The 13,235-nt window shown below is 39.3% G+C and overlaps 1 protein-coding gene across 3 annotated transcripts in view; it reads left to right on the top strand.

The window, feature by feature from the left end:
- Positions 1-13,015, top strand: part of LOC128902618 (mothers against decapentaplegic homolog 2) — a 52,877-nt gene extending 39,862 nt beyond the window's left edge. For all 3 annotated transcript variants that reach the window (XM_054185913.1, XM_054185914.1, XM_054185912.1), the window contains 6 exons: positions 2,712-2,786; positions 4,089-4,142; positions 5,246-5,458; positions 6,907-7,044; positions 7,209-7,353; positions 10,927-13,015. In XM_054185913.1, coding sequence (XP_054041888.1) covers positions 2,712-2,786; positions 4,089-4,142; positions 5,246-5,458; positions 6,907-7,044; positions 7,209-7,353; positions 10,927-11,050 — 749 coding nt within the window. In that variant the 3' untranslated portion in view covers positions 11,051-13,015. The remainder of the gene's footprint in view (positions 1-2,711; positions 2,787-4,088; positions 4,143-5,245; positions 5,459-6,906; positions 7,045-7,208; positions 7,354-10,926) is intronic.
- The last annotated feature ends 220 nt before the right edge of the window (positions 13,016-13,235 follow it).

Genomic DNA, 13,235 nt, shown 5'->3' with positions numbered 1-13,235 from the left:
TTAATTTGTGCCACTTTTGTTGCCACCTAGGGACAACAGATCTTTAAAGAGCAATTTTAAGGTGCTAGAAGTTGGTGTTGCTTTCTTAACTTAATGTATACTTTTTTTGACTCAATCTGAGGGCTTTTGATAGCATTTGCAAAGAACTTGCTGGAAAAGCCACAATTTGAAAATCCAGTGCTAGGGAAAGGAGCTAAAGCGACTCTAGGTACTTATTTGCAGGAAGTCTTGTTCAAGGTGATTGTGGGTATTCACGTGATACTCAAATGTTTATACAGCTCACCAAACCTTGCCTCCTTGTCACTGCCACCCTTCTGTTGTCTTCATATCATGGCGTCTTACTTCACTTGACTTTGCCAACTTTATCTGGAATACTTAGCAAGGTCATAAGTCTTGTCTGTCTTGAGAACCTGCTTCAGAGAACAGTTTTGTTTAGCGGTAAACCAGACTAATAACCATGGTGGTTTTGCATCGCAGTGGTGTCTTGGTACTTGGTCTACAGAGAGCTTGGCTTCACCTACGGCTGGGAATCATAAAATCATAGAATTGTCTAGGTTGGAAGAGACCTTTCAGATCATTGAGTCCAACCATCAACCTGACACTGACAAAAACCATGTCCCTCAGCACCACGTCTGCCCGGCTTTTAAATACCTCCAAGGATGGTGACTTCACCACTGCCCTGGGCAGCCTCTTCCAATACTTGATAACGCTTTCAGTGAAGAAATTTTTCCTAATATCTAGTCTAAACTTCCCCTGGTGCAACTTGAGGCCCTTTCCTCTTGTCCTATCGCCTGTTCCTTGGGAGCAGAGACCAACCCCCCCTGGCTACCCCTTCCTTTCAGGGAGCTGCAGAGAGCGAGAAGGTCTCCCCTCAGCCTCCTTTTCTCCAGGCTGAACACCCCCAGCTCCCTCAGCCGCTCCTCACCAGACTTGTGCTCCAGACCCCTCACCAGCTCCGTTGCCCTTCTCTGGACACACTCCAGCACCTCAAGGTCTTTTTTTGTGGTGAGGGGCCCAAAACTGGACACAGCACTTGAGGGAAGAAGGTGATCATGAAGGTGCAGGTTGGCCTTTGGGGCTGTATCTTCCCTTTCAGGTTACGGATGCCCTGAGCTGCGTTGTCCAAACTTCTGGCCGCGTTCAAGCTCTGTTAAGAATTTTTAGTGCCACACTTGAGTATTTATTTCCAGCTGTGGTGGTGCTCAACCTCTGACCCTAAATCAGTATTAATAGTACTAGGTGGAGGAAATCTTCTCTCTTCAGAGACTAGATATGGAAAGTAATCTCTGCCAAAGAGCCCAGATTAGCAACTGGAAACAGGTGGTGTGTGTCGGATTTGAAGTGGTTACTGACCTTTTACCGTGGCTGTGGGTTTAGCTATAACAAATGATATTGGAGATGGGTGGAGTCCACTTTATGACAATGAATTCTATAAAAATGTTCAAAACAAGTATGACTTTTGTCGTCTTTACTTTGCTACTAAAGATTTCCCTGAACCTTGCTGTTAAATTCTCTCTTGAATTTTGTCCCGTCTATGTTTAACACACTAATTTTACAGAATGAACCAAAGATATAATTCTTTTTGGTTCATTTTTATTTAATCAGCTGACTCCAGTTTCCTCTCGCTGACGTCCTTCTGATCTTAGTATTTCGCTGTAAATCTCAGATGTGATATTGGATATAATTTGACTTTAATTCTTAAGCAAAAGGCTTTATCTTTAAATTTCTGCTGTTTGGTAATAATGTAATTAAATAAGTTTAATCTCTCAGATGTCTCGGAGACAATTCTAAGGCGATTGTAGAGATAGTTAGCTTCAAACACTTTCACTAAACAAATCCAGGTTTTGCCTTTAATATATAGGAAAAGACACTTGCCCAGTTCAAAGAAAAATTATTTCCTGAAAGGCAGTTGGTTAACTCATTATCTGGATTACAAAGTACGTTTTGAATGGAGGAAAGGAACAACCCTACTCTCCTGGGTTTTGAAGATATTTCTGTGGAATTAGACACAGTTTCTATTATCGGAATGCTTCAAACTTGTTACTTTGAGATGACTTCGGTCTGTGAAACTCCATCTTTAAAGAAAGCGAGTTACAAGAATAGCCGATTGTTTTAACAGGGCTTGGAGGTAATAATTATAATAGAGCTTGTGCAGTATAACTCGTTAGATAATATAGTTGTTGCATTAATGAGTAAAATCAACTGTTGGGTATTGGATTTGGGGACTGAACTGAAAAATAACCTTTAAATCTAGCAACTTCTGTAAGGCGTGGGAGGGCATCTGATCTGATGGTTATGCTACATAAAGACAGCTCACTTTTTTTTTAATCACCAGATGGTTTTTTTTATTTGTAATTCTACTAAACGTGAAAGCTGTTGATCACAATTGCAAAATTGTTACTCATTGTAGTGAAAGTATCTTGTATAAAATGGAACAAACAAGGATTATCTGTTAAATATGCAACGTATTTGAGCAATTGACCGCCGTACAAGAGATGATACGTTTTCACATAGACAATAAGGCAGGTAATGCCTTTGAAGTCCTACTGGAAGGAAAAAGGGACAGCAAAATGAAATTCCAATGCAGTATTGAGGTATCATTTGGAGCTTGTGAAGACTTGAGGACAAAAACCCCAAAATGCTAAATCTTATAAATTTCCCTAGTCATTGAATCCATTGAGGTGGATTTTTTTAATATTTTTTTTTGACAGAAACACCACCTCCGGGATATATTAGCGAAGATGGAGAAACGAGTGACCAGCAGTTGAACCAAAGCATGGATACAGGTAACGCTTATTTTTTTTTTTTTCCACTACTTTCAAGGACTTGGGATGACTAGTCATGATCCCTCTGCGTAGTGGCATCAATTCAGCCTGAACGACGATGGCAGGAACGCTCTGTACAACCTGGAGTTTTCTATTTAACATATCACGTGCAGTCTCTTGTGAAGAAAATAATTTTTTGCTAGAGGAATGCTTTTAAAACATTACAATAAGTACATTTCATTTGTTTTGTAACAAAAGCATACAGGTCTAATTAAGCCTTCATCAGAAAGCCTTAAAATACATCTTAATAGTTGGCTGGTTTCAACTTACCCCTAACTTTACCTTCTGGAAACAGGTTCATTAAAGCAAAATGTCTGTTGGCCTAAACAAGTTATAGAAACGCTGCTTTTTTTGAGAACCTGTCTCTTAACTCCGACAGCCTTATCACTTCTGCCACGTTTCAAATTAATTCTTGTATGGAAGGCTCTATTGAAAGAGTAGAAGAAACATTAAGCGTTTGTGCCTTCGTAGGAAAGGGTTTCTAGATAATCTGGTTGGCCTTAGGCTTGGACAAAGCACAGTGATTGCGCTGGATAAGAGCCTCCTGCTACGTGCTGGTGGACTTGAGTGTGTTTGGTTGGCTAACGATAGCAACCTTTTGCAGTTAAGTGGAATCGACTGCACTAGTTTCTGGAAGAACTGCAATATTTTTCTGCTGTGTGACAATAGGTACCTTTAATTAAAAAAGCCCGACATCGGTAGTCATTGTAGGAACGTTTCTGTGTAAAGCCTCTCTGTATTTTGGCCCTACCAGCGCACAAATTGTGTTGGAGAGGTCATGGTTTTCTCAGTTTTTGCCTTCCTCCTTCCGGGAAAGAATAATTTCCTCAAATGAGGAAATCCAGCTTGTTCTTTTCTAGAGATAAACCCTCTCCTTTGAGAATAGAGGGGTAATATCTTGATTATCTCATCCGCTTTTTCCTAGATTTTTTTTTCCACTGAATCTGAGAAGAAGTCACGTTCTCACTGGAGAAATGCGTAAATAAAGTTATGTTCGCAGAGCGTGCATGAAGTGAGAGCTCTGCCAAACGCAACGCTAAGATGTTAATCGAGTCTTTACGAGGAGGGGTAGGCTCCCAGGAGTCCGGAAAATTAAATGTAATCTTAATTCAGAATAAGCATGTGACATGCTGGAAAACCGGTTGTAGGATTTCTGAGCTTTCTTATTCCAAAGGATTTTAATGTAAAACTGTGTCTAGGTAATAGATACATCTGAAATGACAAGAATCGTTTGCAATGAAACAATCTGTGTTGCTTCCACAGGATCTCCAGCAGAGCTGTCTCCTAGTACTCTCTCCCCGGTTAATCATAGCCTGGGTAAGCTGGAAATACTTTTAATTGTTGCTCCGTGTGTGATGACTCTTCTTTATATATATATATATATATAATCACATTAAAAATGATGATGTAATTTAAGAAAATAAGAGCCGGTATTAGGAGGAGACTGTTGGGTTGGCTTCCTGATGATAAACATAATAGGGCTGGGTTAATAACTTGTTAATGACTACTCTGTTTCTGTATACTGTTGAGCTTCTAGCAAAGAGAAGGAACAATATGGCGGTGTGTGCAAGAATAGCATTTATAAAATAAATAGTTTAAAGGACGTTAGCGTATCCGTAGTGCTGCCCAGACTGGCTGTCTCCCGTGTGTGTGTGCGTGTGTGTTCTGCCGCTCTTCTCATGGACTCTGTCGCCTGTGACCGCAATTGTTGTTGCCGCATGAGTTGCCCACCTGCTTTGACGAGGTGCCGTCACTGTGTGTCTGTGTAAACGCCTCGGGAAGATCAGATTCCCTTGGGTTGGTTTGAGGCATGGTGACAGGATGTGACAGGAAAATGCTGTTCGGAACGCTGAGTAAGTAATTAGGGTAGGTAAAAAGGGGAAGCGGCGCAGGAAAAGCTGAAGATGCACAGGAAAGATCCTGAGCTCTAGTAGGGGAGAGTAAAAGGAGCTTAGAACTGCTTTTAGATGAAGAGACAGTAAAAGCTATAGTGTAATACAAGGGAACATCGTTTTCCTATTCTTTTTCTTTTGTGTGGTTCAGTGTTTGATAGTTTAATCTTTTCTTTAACGTTGCCAAAACGTCGGCAAGTTATAGAAAGGCAACAGAAATGTCTCAGCGTCTGGTACTCGCAGCAGCGTTACCTTAATCGTTTTACCGAGCGAAATGCAAGTACCAAACTACATGAGCTGTGGTCAGATTAGATCACCCCTTCTTCCACTCCTCCTTCCCTTGCGTGGAATATTGAATTCCATTCTGTTTACTGGGGTAGGTAAAAATGACAGTAAGCAAAATAAAATTTGAGTAGTTTGAGGAGACTACCGCTGTCGTTTCTGGAAGAGACGAATAGCAGGGCAGATAGATTTCTTTTCAGCCAAATTCTATCTTAAGCTTATTTTTTGACTTTTTTTTTTTTTTAGACTTGCAACCAGTTACTTACTCGGAGCCTGCGTTTTGGTGTTCAATAGCGTATTATGAATTGAATCAAAGAGTGGGAGAAACCTTCCATGCATCACAGCCTTCCCTGACCGTAGATGGCTTCACAGATCCATCAAATTCAGAACGATTTTGTCTAGGTCTGCTTTCCAATGTAAACAGAAATGCTACAGTGGAAATGACAAGGCGACACATAGGTAAAAATCTCCGATTTCTTTTTTTTTTTAAACTATTTAATTTCATTTTAGTCATTAAATTCTCTGGAATGATCCGGGTAGGCTGGGCAGATCTGTGTTGGGATCCTTCCATCCTTGTGCAGCCAGCCGTTGAACTTGTTATATTCAGAGTTGCTTACGACTGAAATTTAAGCTTTAATTACAGAATATTAATGTGTTGCTTAGTTTACCCTAATTTATAAAATGCAGAATGGACATTGGTAGTACTTCTTGAATTCTTTTCTGAGATGGGAAAAGCTACCATTGAGATAACACGCTGTTTCGACATGATCAAGATTTTTTTTTTTTAACGGTTAGTGAAGAATATTGTTTTCCACGATGCTGCATCTTGGATTTAAGTTTTTCATTAAACTACTTTTTTTTCCTTTTTTTCTGGATTCTTTTATTTAGCAACACTCGCAAGATTTTTTTTTTTTGGTTTTACTTTTATTAAAAAAGTTCCACCTCTTTAGTAGAACCTTCTGACTCCCTCTACTCCAAATCCAAATGTTTGTCTAATAAAATTGTAGATGTGCAGAAACCCAGGCAATGCCTGTGCTGACTGATCAAAATGGTCAATGATGAGGAAAAGCAAAAATGTAAGGATCTCTCCCCTTTTTTTTTTTTTTTTTGGAGAGCAGCTCGCTTTTTTTTTTTGAAAAATAATTTTAAGGAAAAAGGGGAAGAGAAACTATGTCCTTTAAAGGACCTGTTAATTATAAATAGTTTTCTTTGGGAGATCAGTTGTACATTATTTCTCTTGTGCTAGAAATAACCCAAACAGGTTGGGTTTTTTTCCTCACTCAGAGAATACAATCGTAATTTCAAAGTGAACAATAGGATTTCTTACGGGTATTTTTTTTTAATAGGGCTAAACAAAAGTCTCGTTGGTTTTGTCCGGATAGTACAGAGAAGGGGCATGCAGTGGGTTGTAAAATAGTGTGGGTGCATGTAAACAGATAGTGTTGAAGTTGTGTACTTGTGCTCTTTTTTTTTTTTTCCGCCATAGTGACCTATGCCACTTCACATACAACCCTTTAATATTAGCCCAAGTTTTAATTCTGTCGCATTTAATCTTTTTATTTCGATTTTGGTATTCCTTGAAGTGAAAACGTTATTTGGTAATGAACACAGCTGCCTTCCTTGGATTTGGTTACAAGCCGTTAACATGGCTAGAAAATTCTATCTCGCTCTTGACCAAAACTTATTCTGCTTCTCCATCGAATATTGTGTGTTCGTGGGAGAAAAATGCAAGTTAATTGTGTTCTGCTCCTGCCACAGCTGTCAGCTCAGCAGTGTGGTCCTGTAGATAATTGATTTCTGTTTTGTTGTAAAGAAAAACCTTGGCCTTTTCTAAAACAAAATACTCTCTTGTTTGTTAATCGGCTTGCATCATATCATAACTAGAGTTCCTTTGAATTTTGCTGCAGGAAGGGGAGTACGTCTCTATTACATCGGTGGAGAAGTTTTTGCTGAGTGCCTAAGCGATAGCGCGATTTTTGTTCAGAGCCCCAACTGTAATCAAAGATATGGCTGGCATCCTGCAACTGTGTGCAAAATTCCACCAGGTTAGTAGCTGACCAAAGGTCTCGTGCAAAAAATATCCAGTGAATGTATTCACTGGGTGACATTTGCGTTCCTTTTGAGAGTTTCTTCATAGTTTTGGGCTTTTGTGTAGCAAACACAACTATTCATTGTTTGTACCCTTTGGACTTTTTTTTTTTCTTTATAGGATGCAATCTAAAAATCTTTAATAACCAAGAATTTGCTGCTCTGCTGGCTCAATCTGTGAATCAGGGTTTTGAAGCAGTTTATCAGCTTACTAGAATGTGTACCATAAGAATGAGTTTTGTTAAAGGATGGGGAGCTGAATACAGGTAAGAAAAAAAAAAAAACAAACCCAAACAACTTTGCTTTTAAACTTAAAGGTTTATCATCTTCCACTAATACACTACTTGTGGCTTGAAAGCCATATGCACAGGCTTCTTACTGCTAGTGTCGATAATGCTGTCTGCAAGTTAAACCCATATTTTTTCCTTTTTCTCCCCCCCCCATCCCTCAGCTATGGAGCTCCTGTCCTAAAGAACAGTAAACCGATTTTAGTATCGCATTGAAGTCGGCTATTGAGCAAGGAACGTCCTCAAAGTTCCGTTTCCTCGCTCGGTCCTGCTTGCTTATTGTGGTGAAATCACTGACAGCATCTAGAAGCATCTCCGTTTGTGCTATGGGATTATTTGCTGCTTGTTCGACTTTCAGTCATTTTGGTCTCTGTCCCGTTCTATGCGGAATATGATGAGTTTGTTAGGTTGTGGTGCGGGATGCAGTTGATAGGACCCAACGGAAAGAATTGGAGTCACTTGGAGTGCATTCCGCAGACTAGAACAGCTGGAGAACACGCATTTAAGGGATGGCAAATATTTTTGGAACTTGTAGTGGAAAAAACTTTGCAGGAGTAAGATGACTGTGTTTATGTAGTGAAACTGCTAAAAACAGGTTTTTTTGAGTGGAAAAACCAGTCTTTTATCTGCTTTTGAATAGATGCCAATTGTATTTTGTATTCTCTATTAGCACAAACTACGAGCTATGGTTGAGGACAGTGCCTGTTTTTAATGTAGTATGGGAATTCTGGAAGAAAAGGAATTGACTTCTAACTGAGCGGTATTAAAGATTTAATTATTTTGGAGGGCTAGAGGTGTGGTTTAAAACAAACCCCTTAAATCTCTCTAGAAACGGTCCGCTGAAAGAGTGAAGTCTGACATATCAGTACCCTCTTGCAATACATAATGATTTTATGTTTTTTTTTTTTTTAAATCCATATCATTTCTAAAGTTGAGTAATCGCATGCAGGTTCCACTTTGAATCATGGGCTTTTGGTTCTTTTATCTGGTCTTGAAATATATACATGTAAATAGCAGTGCCAGTACGTGGGGGAGGCTTCTCGGCTAAATGAAGCCAATTTTGTGAAGGCCTAATTAGGTGAAATGAGAAATTTGAGTAATGGAATAAATTGGTGCCTCTTTGTTAGCAAGAGGTACACAAGAAAGAATCTGGCTCAAGTTTAAAGAACTGCTGGATTTCGCTCAAAAGGAATATGTATACACTTAAGCGTAATTAAACACAACATTCAAATCAGAACAGAAGAAAGGCTTAATCAGTCAGATTATATGGAGACAACTTGAAGTGAATGGAGTGGAAGCGCTGGGTTGGAGCAGTGGGGAGGCTTTTGGTAAAGTTATTTTTAAAGAGGGAGAATGTTGGTTGTTAGTAGTCTATAAACCCGTCAGAGATCATAGGGTTGAAAAAGCTCCGCTGGAAACGCTGCCAGAACAGCGCAGAAACTGATTCCTGACATAATGCTGAACTAGTTTCTTTGCGTCTCTCTCTAAGATGGTGCTAATAAATTACTGATGCACAAAACTTGTAAGTTATGCTGCAGTTGTGATTAGATCAAGAGGATGTTGCTCCTGCAAACACCATCTTGAATTTAAATGCGTAGTCTGAATTGTCAAAGTAGACCGGGAAGCACTGGAAAATCCATCATTCTTGTTAAAACTTCTGTGCTTCGTTATTATGTCAAAAACGTTTCTCATAGAACAGGCTTTGGCAAAGCCAAAGCATTACTTAATTTTAGGCATATGTGCATAAACGTGCCGAATACGGCAAGGTGGTAGATTTTAGAAGCTCGGTGGACAAAATAGCTTGTAGCTTTTTGCTCGATACGTGTTGGCTGGAATTGAGGATGGTGGTAGAAGGTCAGATCGGCGGTCGAGTGTTCGTGCTAGCACAGGAACTACCCAGGCCTAGGATTATCTTCGGAAGAAAGTTAAGTAGAGGTAATTACAGCAAAGAGACTTAGCGATATGTGAACTGGAAATCCATGGGTAGAAGAAGCTGAGTTTTTGCTTCGAGGTGGCTGCTAAGTCACTATTTTATCGACTTTTGCCAGTGGAGTGCAAAGCCAGGGCTGTCGAACAAAACCAGTTATAAAATTTTGAGGAAGCGTGTTGTGGAACACGTTGTAAGGGAGTTGACAGCGGTGGAATAATGAACTTCCTTCTTTGGGAGAGGATTGGAGACTAAATGGAATTATATTTCCTGTGGTTTAGATTGTTCTTTTATTGGATCACTTTGTTTTGGCATAGGCATTTGGGGCTGAGATAACGATGTTTTTTAGAGCGCTGAGAGAGCGCAGACCCCGCTGCTTTCTTCTCCTAGAAAATGCGAAACCACAGACAACTTTTGAAATCCATCCTCTGCCTGCCTTAATCTTCCTGCCTTTTCAGTTCCTCTGTTTATATAAACAGATTTCCTTTACAGCGAAGGGTTGCAGGGCCGGCAGTGAAAACGAAGGGGCTGGGTCTGTGTCTGACTAATCTGCTGCCTTTGAATCTTAATGCCTCCTTGCTTTGACTTTGGGATAGCTGGAATTACTAGGGAAAAACTGGCTTAGCAACGGTAGTCTTGCCAGTCTAGCTTGGGAAGACTCCCATGCCTGGAGTGGGTACAACGAAATAACAGGATTTCTCAGGCAGAGTGTGTCCAAGGCTGGCTTCTCTGCTTTGGAGATGAGAAGGAAGATTTTTGAATAACAGGTCTCTAAAACAAGGATATATGGGAGAGTAAATGAAGCTTCTATGGTTGTCAACCTTTCAGCTTTACCGAGTCTTTCTGTATGGTGTTTGAGGGCTTCCGTTGTGGAAAATTATAGGCAAGTTTATACAGAAGACAAGGGAAATGCAATTTTTACTTAAATAGTTTGTCTGAGGATGTTATAGTACAAATCACATGTAGAAGTGAAAGATTACAGGAAATCGGAGATAAAGTTCGGTGTTCCTTTGAGATAGCATCAGTTAGCACAGTACGAACACGCGCTGTATTTTGACGTAGTGTTTCTGACAACATCTAGCAATTTCCTTATACGCTTATCTTCTCGGTTGCTCCAAAAAGCCAGACTTTATGATCATTGTGGTACTGTGCTTTTGGCCATGCTGAGGGTGCAGGGCTGAGCGTTTCCATTCTGTATTTCTCAGTAGTTGTCTACAAAATTCAAACCCAGTTATGCAGGTGGACCCTCTGAAGGTTGAGATACAGCTGCACACAACTGTCTGTGAGGTGAACGTCACCTGGGTCGGACAATCTTCAGTTTTGAATTTCTTTTTAGAAGTAAGGCTCTTGGTGCAGCACTTGAAGTCAGTGCTGCAGCTCTTATCTCTCCAGAGCAGAATATTCTCAATGTGTTAGGGGCAAGCGTGTAATTATTGATGTGTCTTATAGATGTGAGGTGGTTTGGGTGGTTTTTCTTCAAAGACTGTCTGAAAAACCTTAGTAAAAGTTATGGTAATGGTTACAGATTTTTATTTTTTTTTTATGGAAACACATTTGATGGTACGATGGAGAATTTTATGTCAGCCCAATCTGCTTTCTGACTTCCTTTATCCTTTATTTTCTAGGCGGCAAACAGTAACAAGCACTCCTTGCTGGATTGAACTTCATCTGAACGGACCTCTACAATGGTTGGACAAAGTATTGACGCAGATGGGCTCCCCTTCAGTACGCTGCTCCAGCATGTCGTAAAACTCCTTCCTCCGTTACCAGTGGGCTAAATATCGAGTCCAATCAACAGACTTAATATAACAGCTCGTCTGTCGTAGTATTTGTGTGTGGTCCCCATGAACTGTTTACTATCCAAAAAGGTTTTTAAAAAAAAAAAAAAAAAAAAGAAAAACAGCACTTGAGGTCTCATCAATTAAAGCACCTTGTGGATTCTGTTTCCTATACTCTGATACTAGATGAAAATTTAGTGTATAGAAATACCTTCTTCAGAAAGAAGAAGGGACAGTTCTAAAGACTCTTAATGGTGTTTTTATTGGGTATATAATTGAGTGTCCTAATGGTTTATCAATAACATGAATAGCTAAGTATATGTACAGGTAACGTATCATGATCTCAAATATCACAGTATTGTGCTGTTCTCCATTTTAGTTCCCATAAACAATCGTTTGGTTTTTTGATTGGGGCAAATCTCTCATAAAATTCCAAGACTCTACTCCTTTATTCTTTTATATTTTTTTATATAAGCAGGTTTTCGAGTTGTCCTAAACATAAAAAGCAGACTTTCCTTGTAGAAAAGCTTAACTTTTTTGCTGCCTTCTTAAAGAAAAAGAAAATCCCTCCGTTGGAAGGGAAAGAAATGTCTTGAGATTCATCTGTGAAATCTTAAGACACTTTATATGCTTAATGGGGCCTAAAATGAATTCATATTATAAATTCCGAGTCTCCATCACACTAGGAGTCTACTTTTCCCTACCCATCTGAGTTGATGCATCTGTTGCCAGCAATATTGCTGGCACTGATGTAATTTGGGCCTTTTTTTGTACCTTGAATCCTTGAAATCAGTGGTTGTTTTGGTTTTTTGTTTTTTCTCATGGAATGAGAATTTACCGTAGCATTGGATACTGGATTAAGTACGCAGGGTTATTGGCTTATCCCTTATATCTGCGGGTTTTTGTTTTTTGTTTTTTGTTTTTTTTTTTTCGTTGAACAGATGTCACTAAAAATCATGGTTTTTAGTTTTTGGAGCCAAATACCTTGAAAAAGCTTTTTCCCAGGGTAAACTAGACTCTTTCGTATAGGTTTTAAATAGATGCAGCTTCTTAACATATTTCAGTAACAGAATTTAAATTTCTGATCTGAGTGGCTTTGTATAGCTTACTTACATACCAGATCATACGCGTTCATTATGTCATAACGGGCCTTGTTATTAAAAGTAGTTGCTTCTGCAAAACCTCTAGGATAGTGGTTGCTGAGGTATGACCAGCGAAGGAGGACTTCTAGGTTCTTCGTGACAGTGCATGTTATTGTGAACCCTTGGACACTACAGCTGCACCATATTAAAAACAAAAACAAAACAAAAAAAAAAAATAAAAAAAATATTCTGAAATATATTCTACAAATAAGTCTGGGTTGGGGAAGGGTTGGGAAACTGTATAGAAGGGTTATTCTGACTTGAAAAAATATACATCTTACTAACAATCTTGTGATCTTAGCTGTCTGTCATTCTTTTGTTATTGTGGCAGTAGCAGGATTGCCTTTTGTCTGTTTGGTTTGTTTTCCGCCCCCACCACCCCCCCCCCCACCCCCCGCATTGTTTCATCCATTTACACTAGTTACTGTACTTTGTAAGTACAGCTAGTGAGAACTTAGCTTTGAGAACAAAAATGTGGCCAGTGTTACAGCTTTTAATCAGTTGACCGAATTGATGATAGCGATGGATATTTTTTATGCCGTAATGACTAGGGCATAGAAGCAATACCAAAAATCAAGCCTTGAAAAAGCGGGCCAGACACCTTTTAAAAAAAAAAAAAAAAAAATTAAAAATAAAATAAAAAAAAAAATAATTGGCAAAGCAGTTACCAGTTTGTGATAGTTTTACCAGTAGACTAATGTATTGGTAGAACTTGTGAACCTAAGAAATAAGCTTCATGCGTGTTGCATTTGCCTAATATGTGAATACACTAATAAAAGTTTTAATTCTCATGATGGTGGCTTTATTTTTTCTTTATTAATCGCTGTGTATGTTTTCTGTTGAAGGCTAGGAATCATTCTAACCCTCCCCAAATAAACGGCACAAGCGTCCTGCATGTTGTGGCTGGAAAGGTACCGTTTAGATGTTGAAATCGCTGCTTCTACCGCCGTCGTAGAGGTTCTGGATCTGTGTGTGTTTAACGATAGAGACTTCTGCTCCAGATCAAGTTTATGA

This window comes from Rissa tridactyla, chromosome Z, assembly GCF_028500815.1.
Source record: "Rissa tridactyla isolate bRisTri1 chromosome Z, bRisTri1.patW.cur.20221130, whole genome shotgun sequence".
NCBI classification, from domain to species: domain Eukaryota; kingdom Metazoa; phylum Chordata; class Aves; order Charadriiformes; family Laridae; genus Rissa; species Rissa tridactyla.
This window is presented reverse-complemented; position numbering and strand designations above follow the sequence as displayed.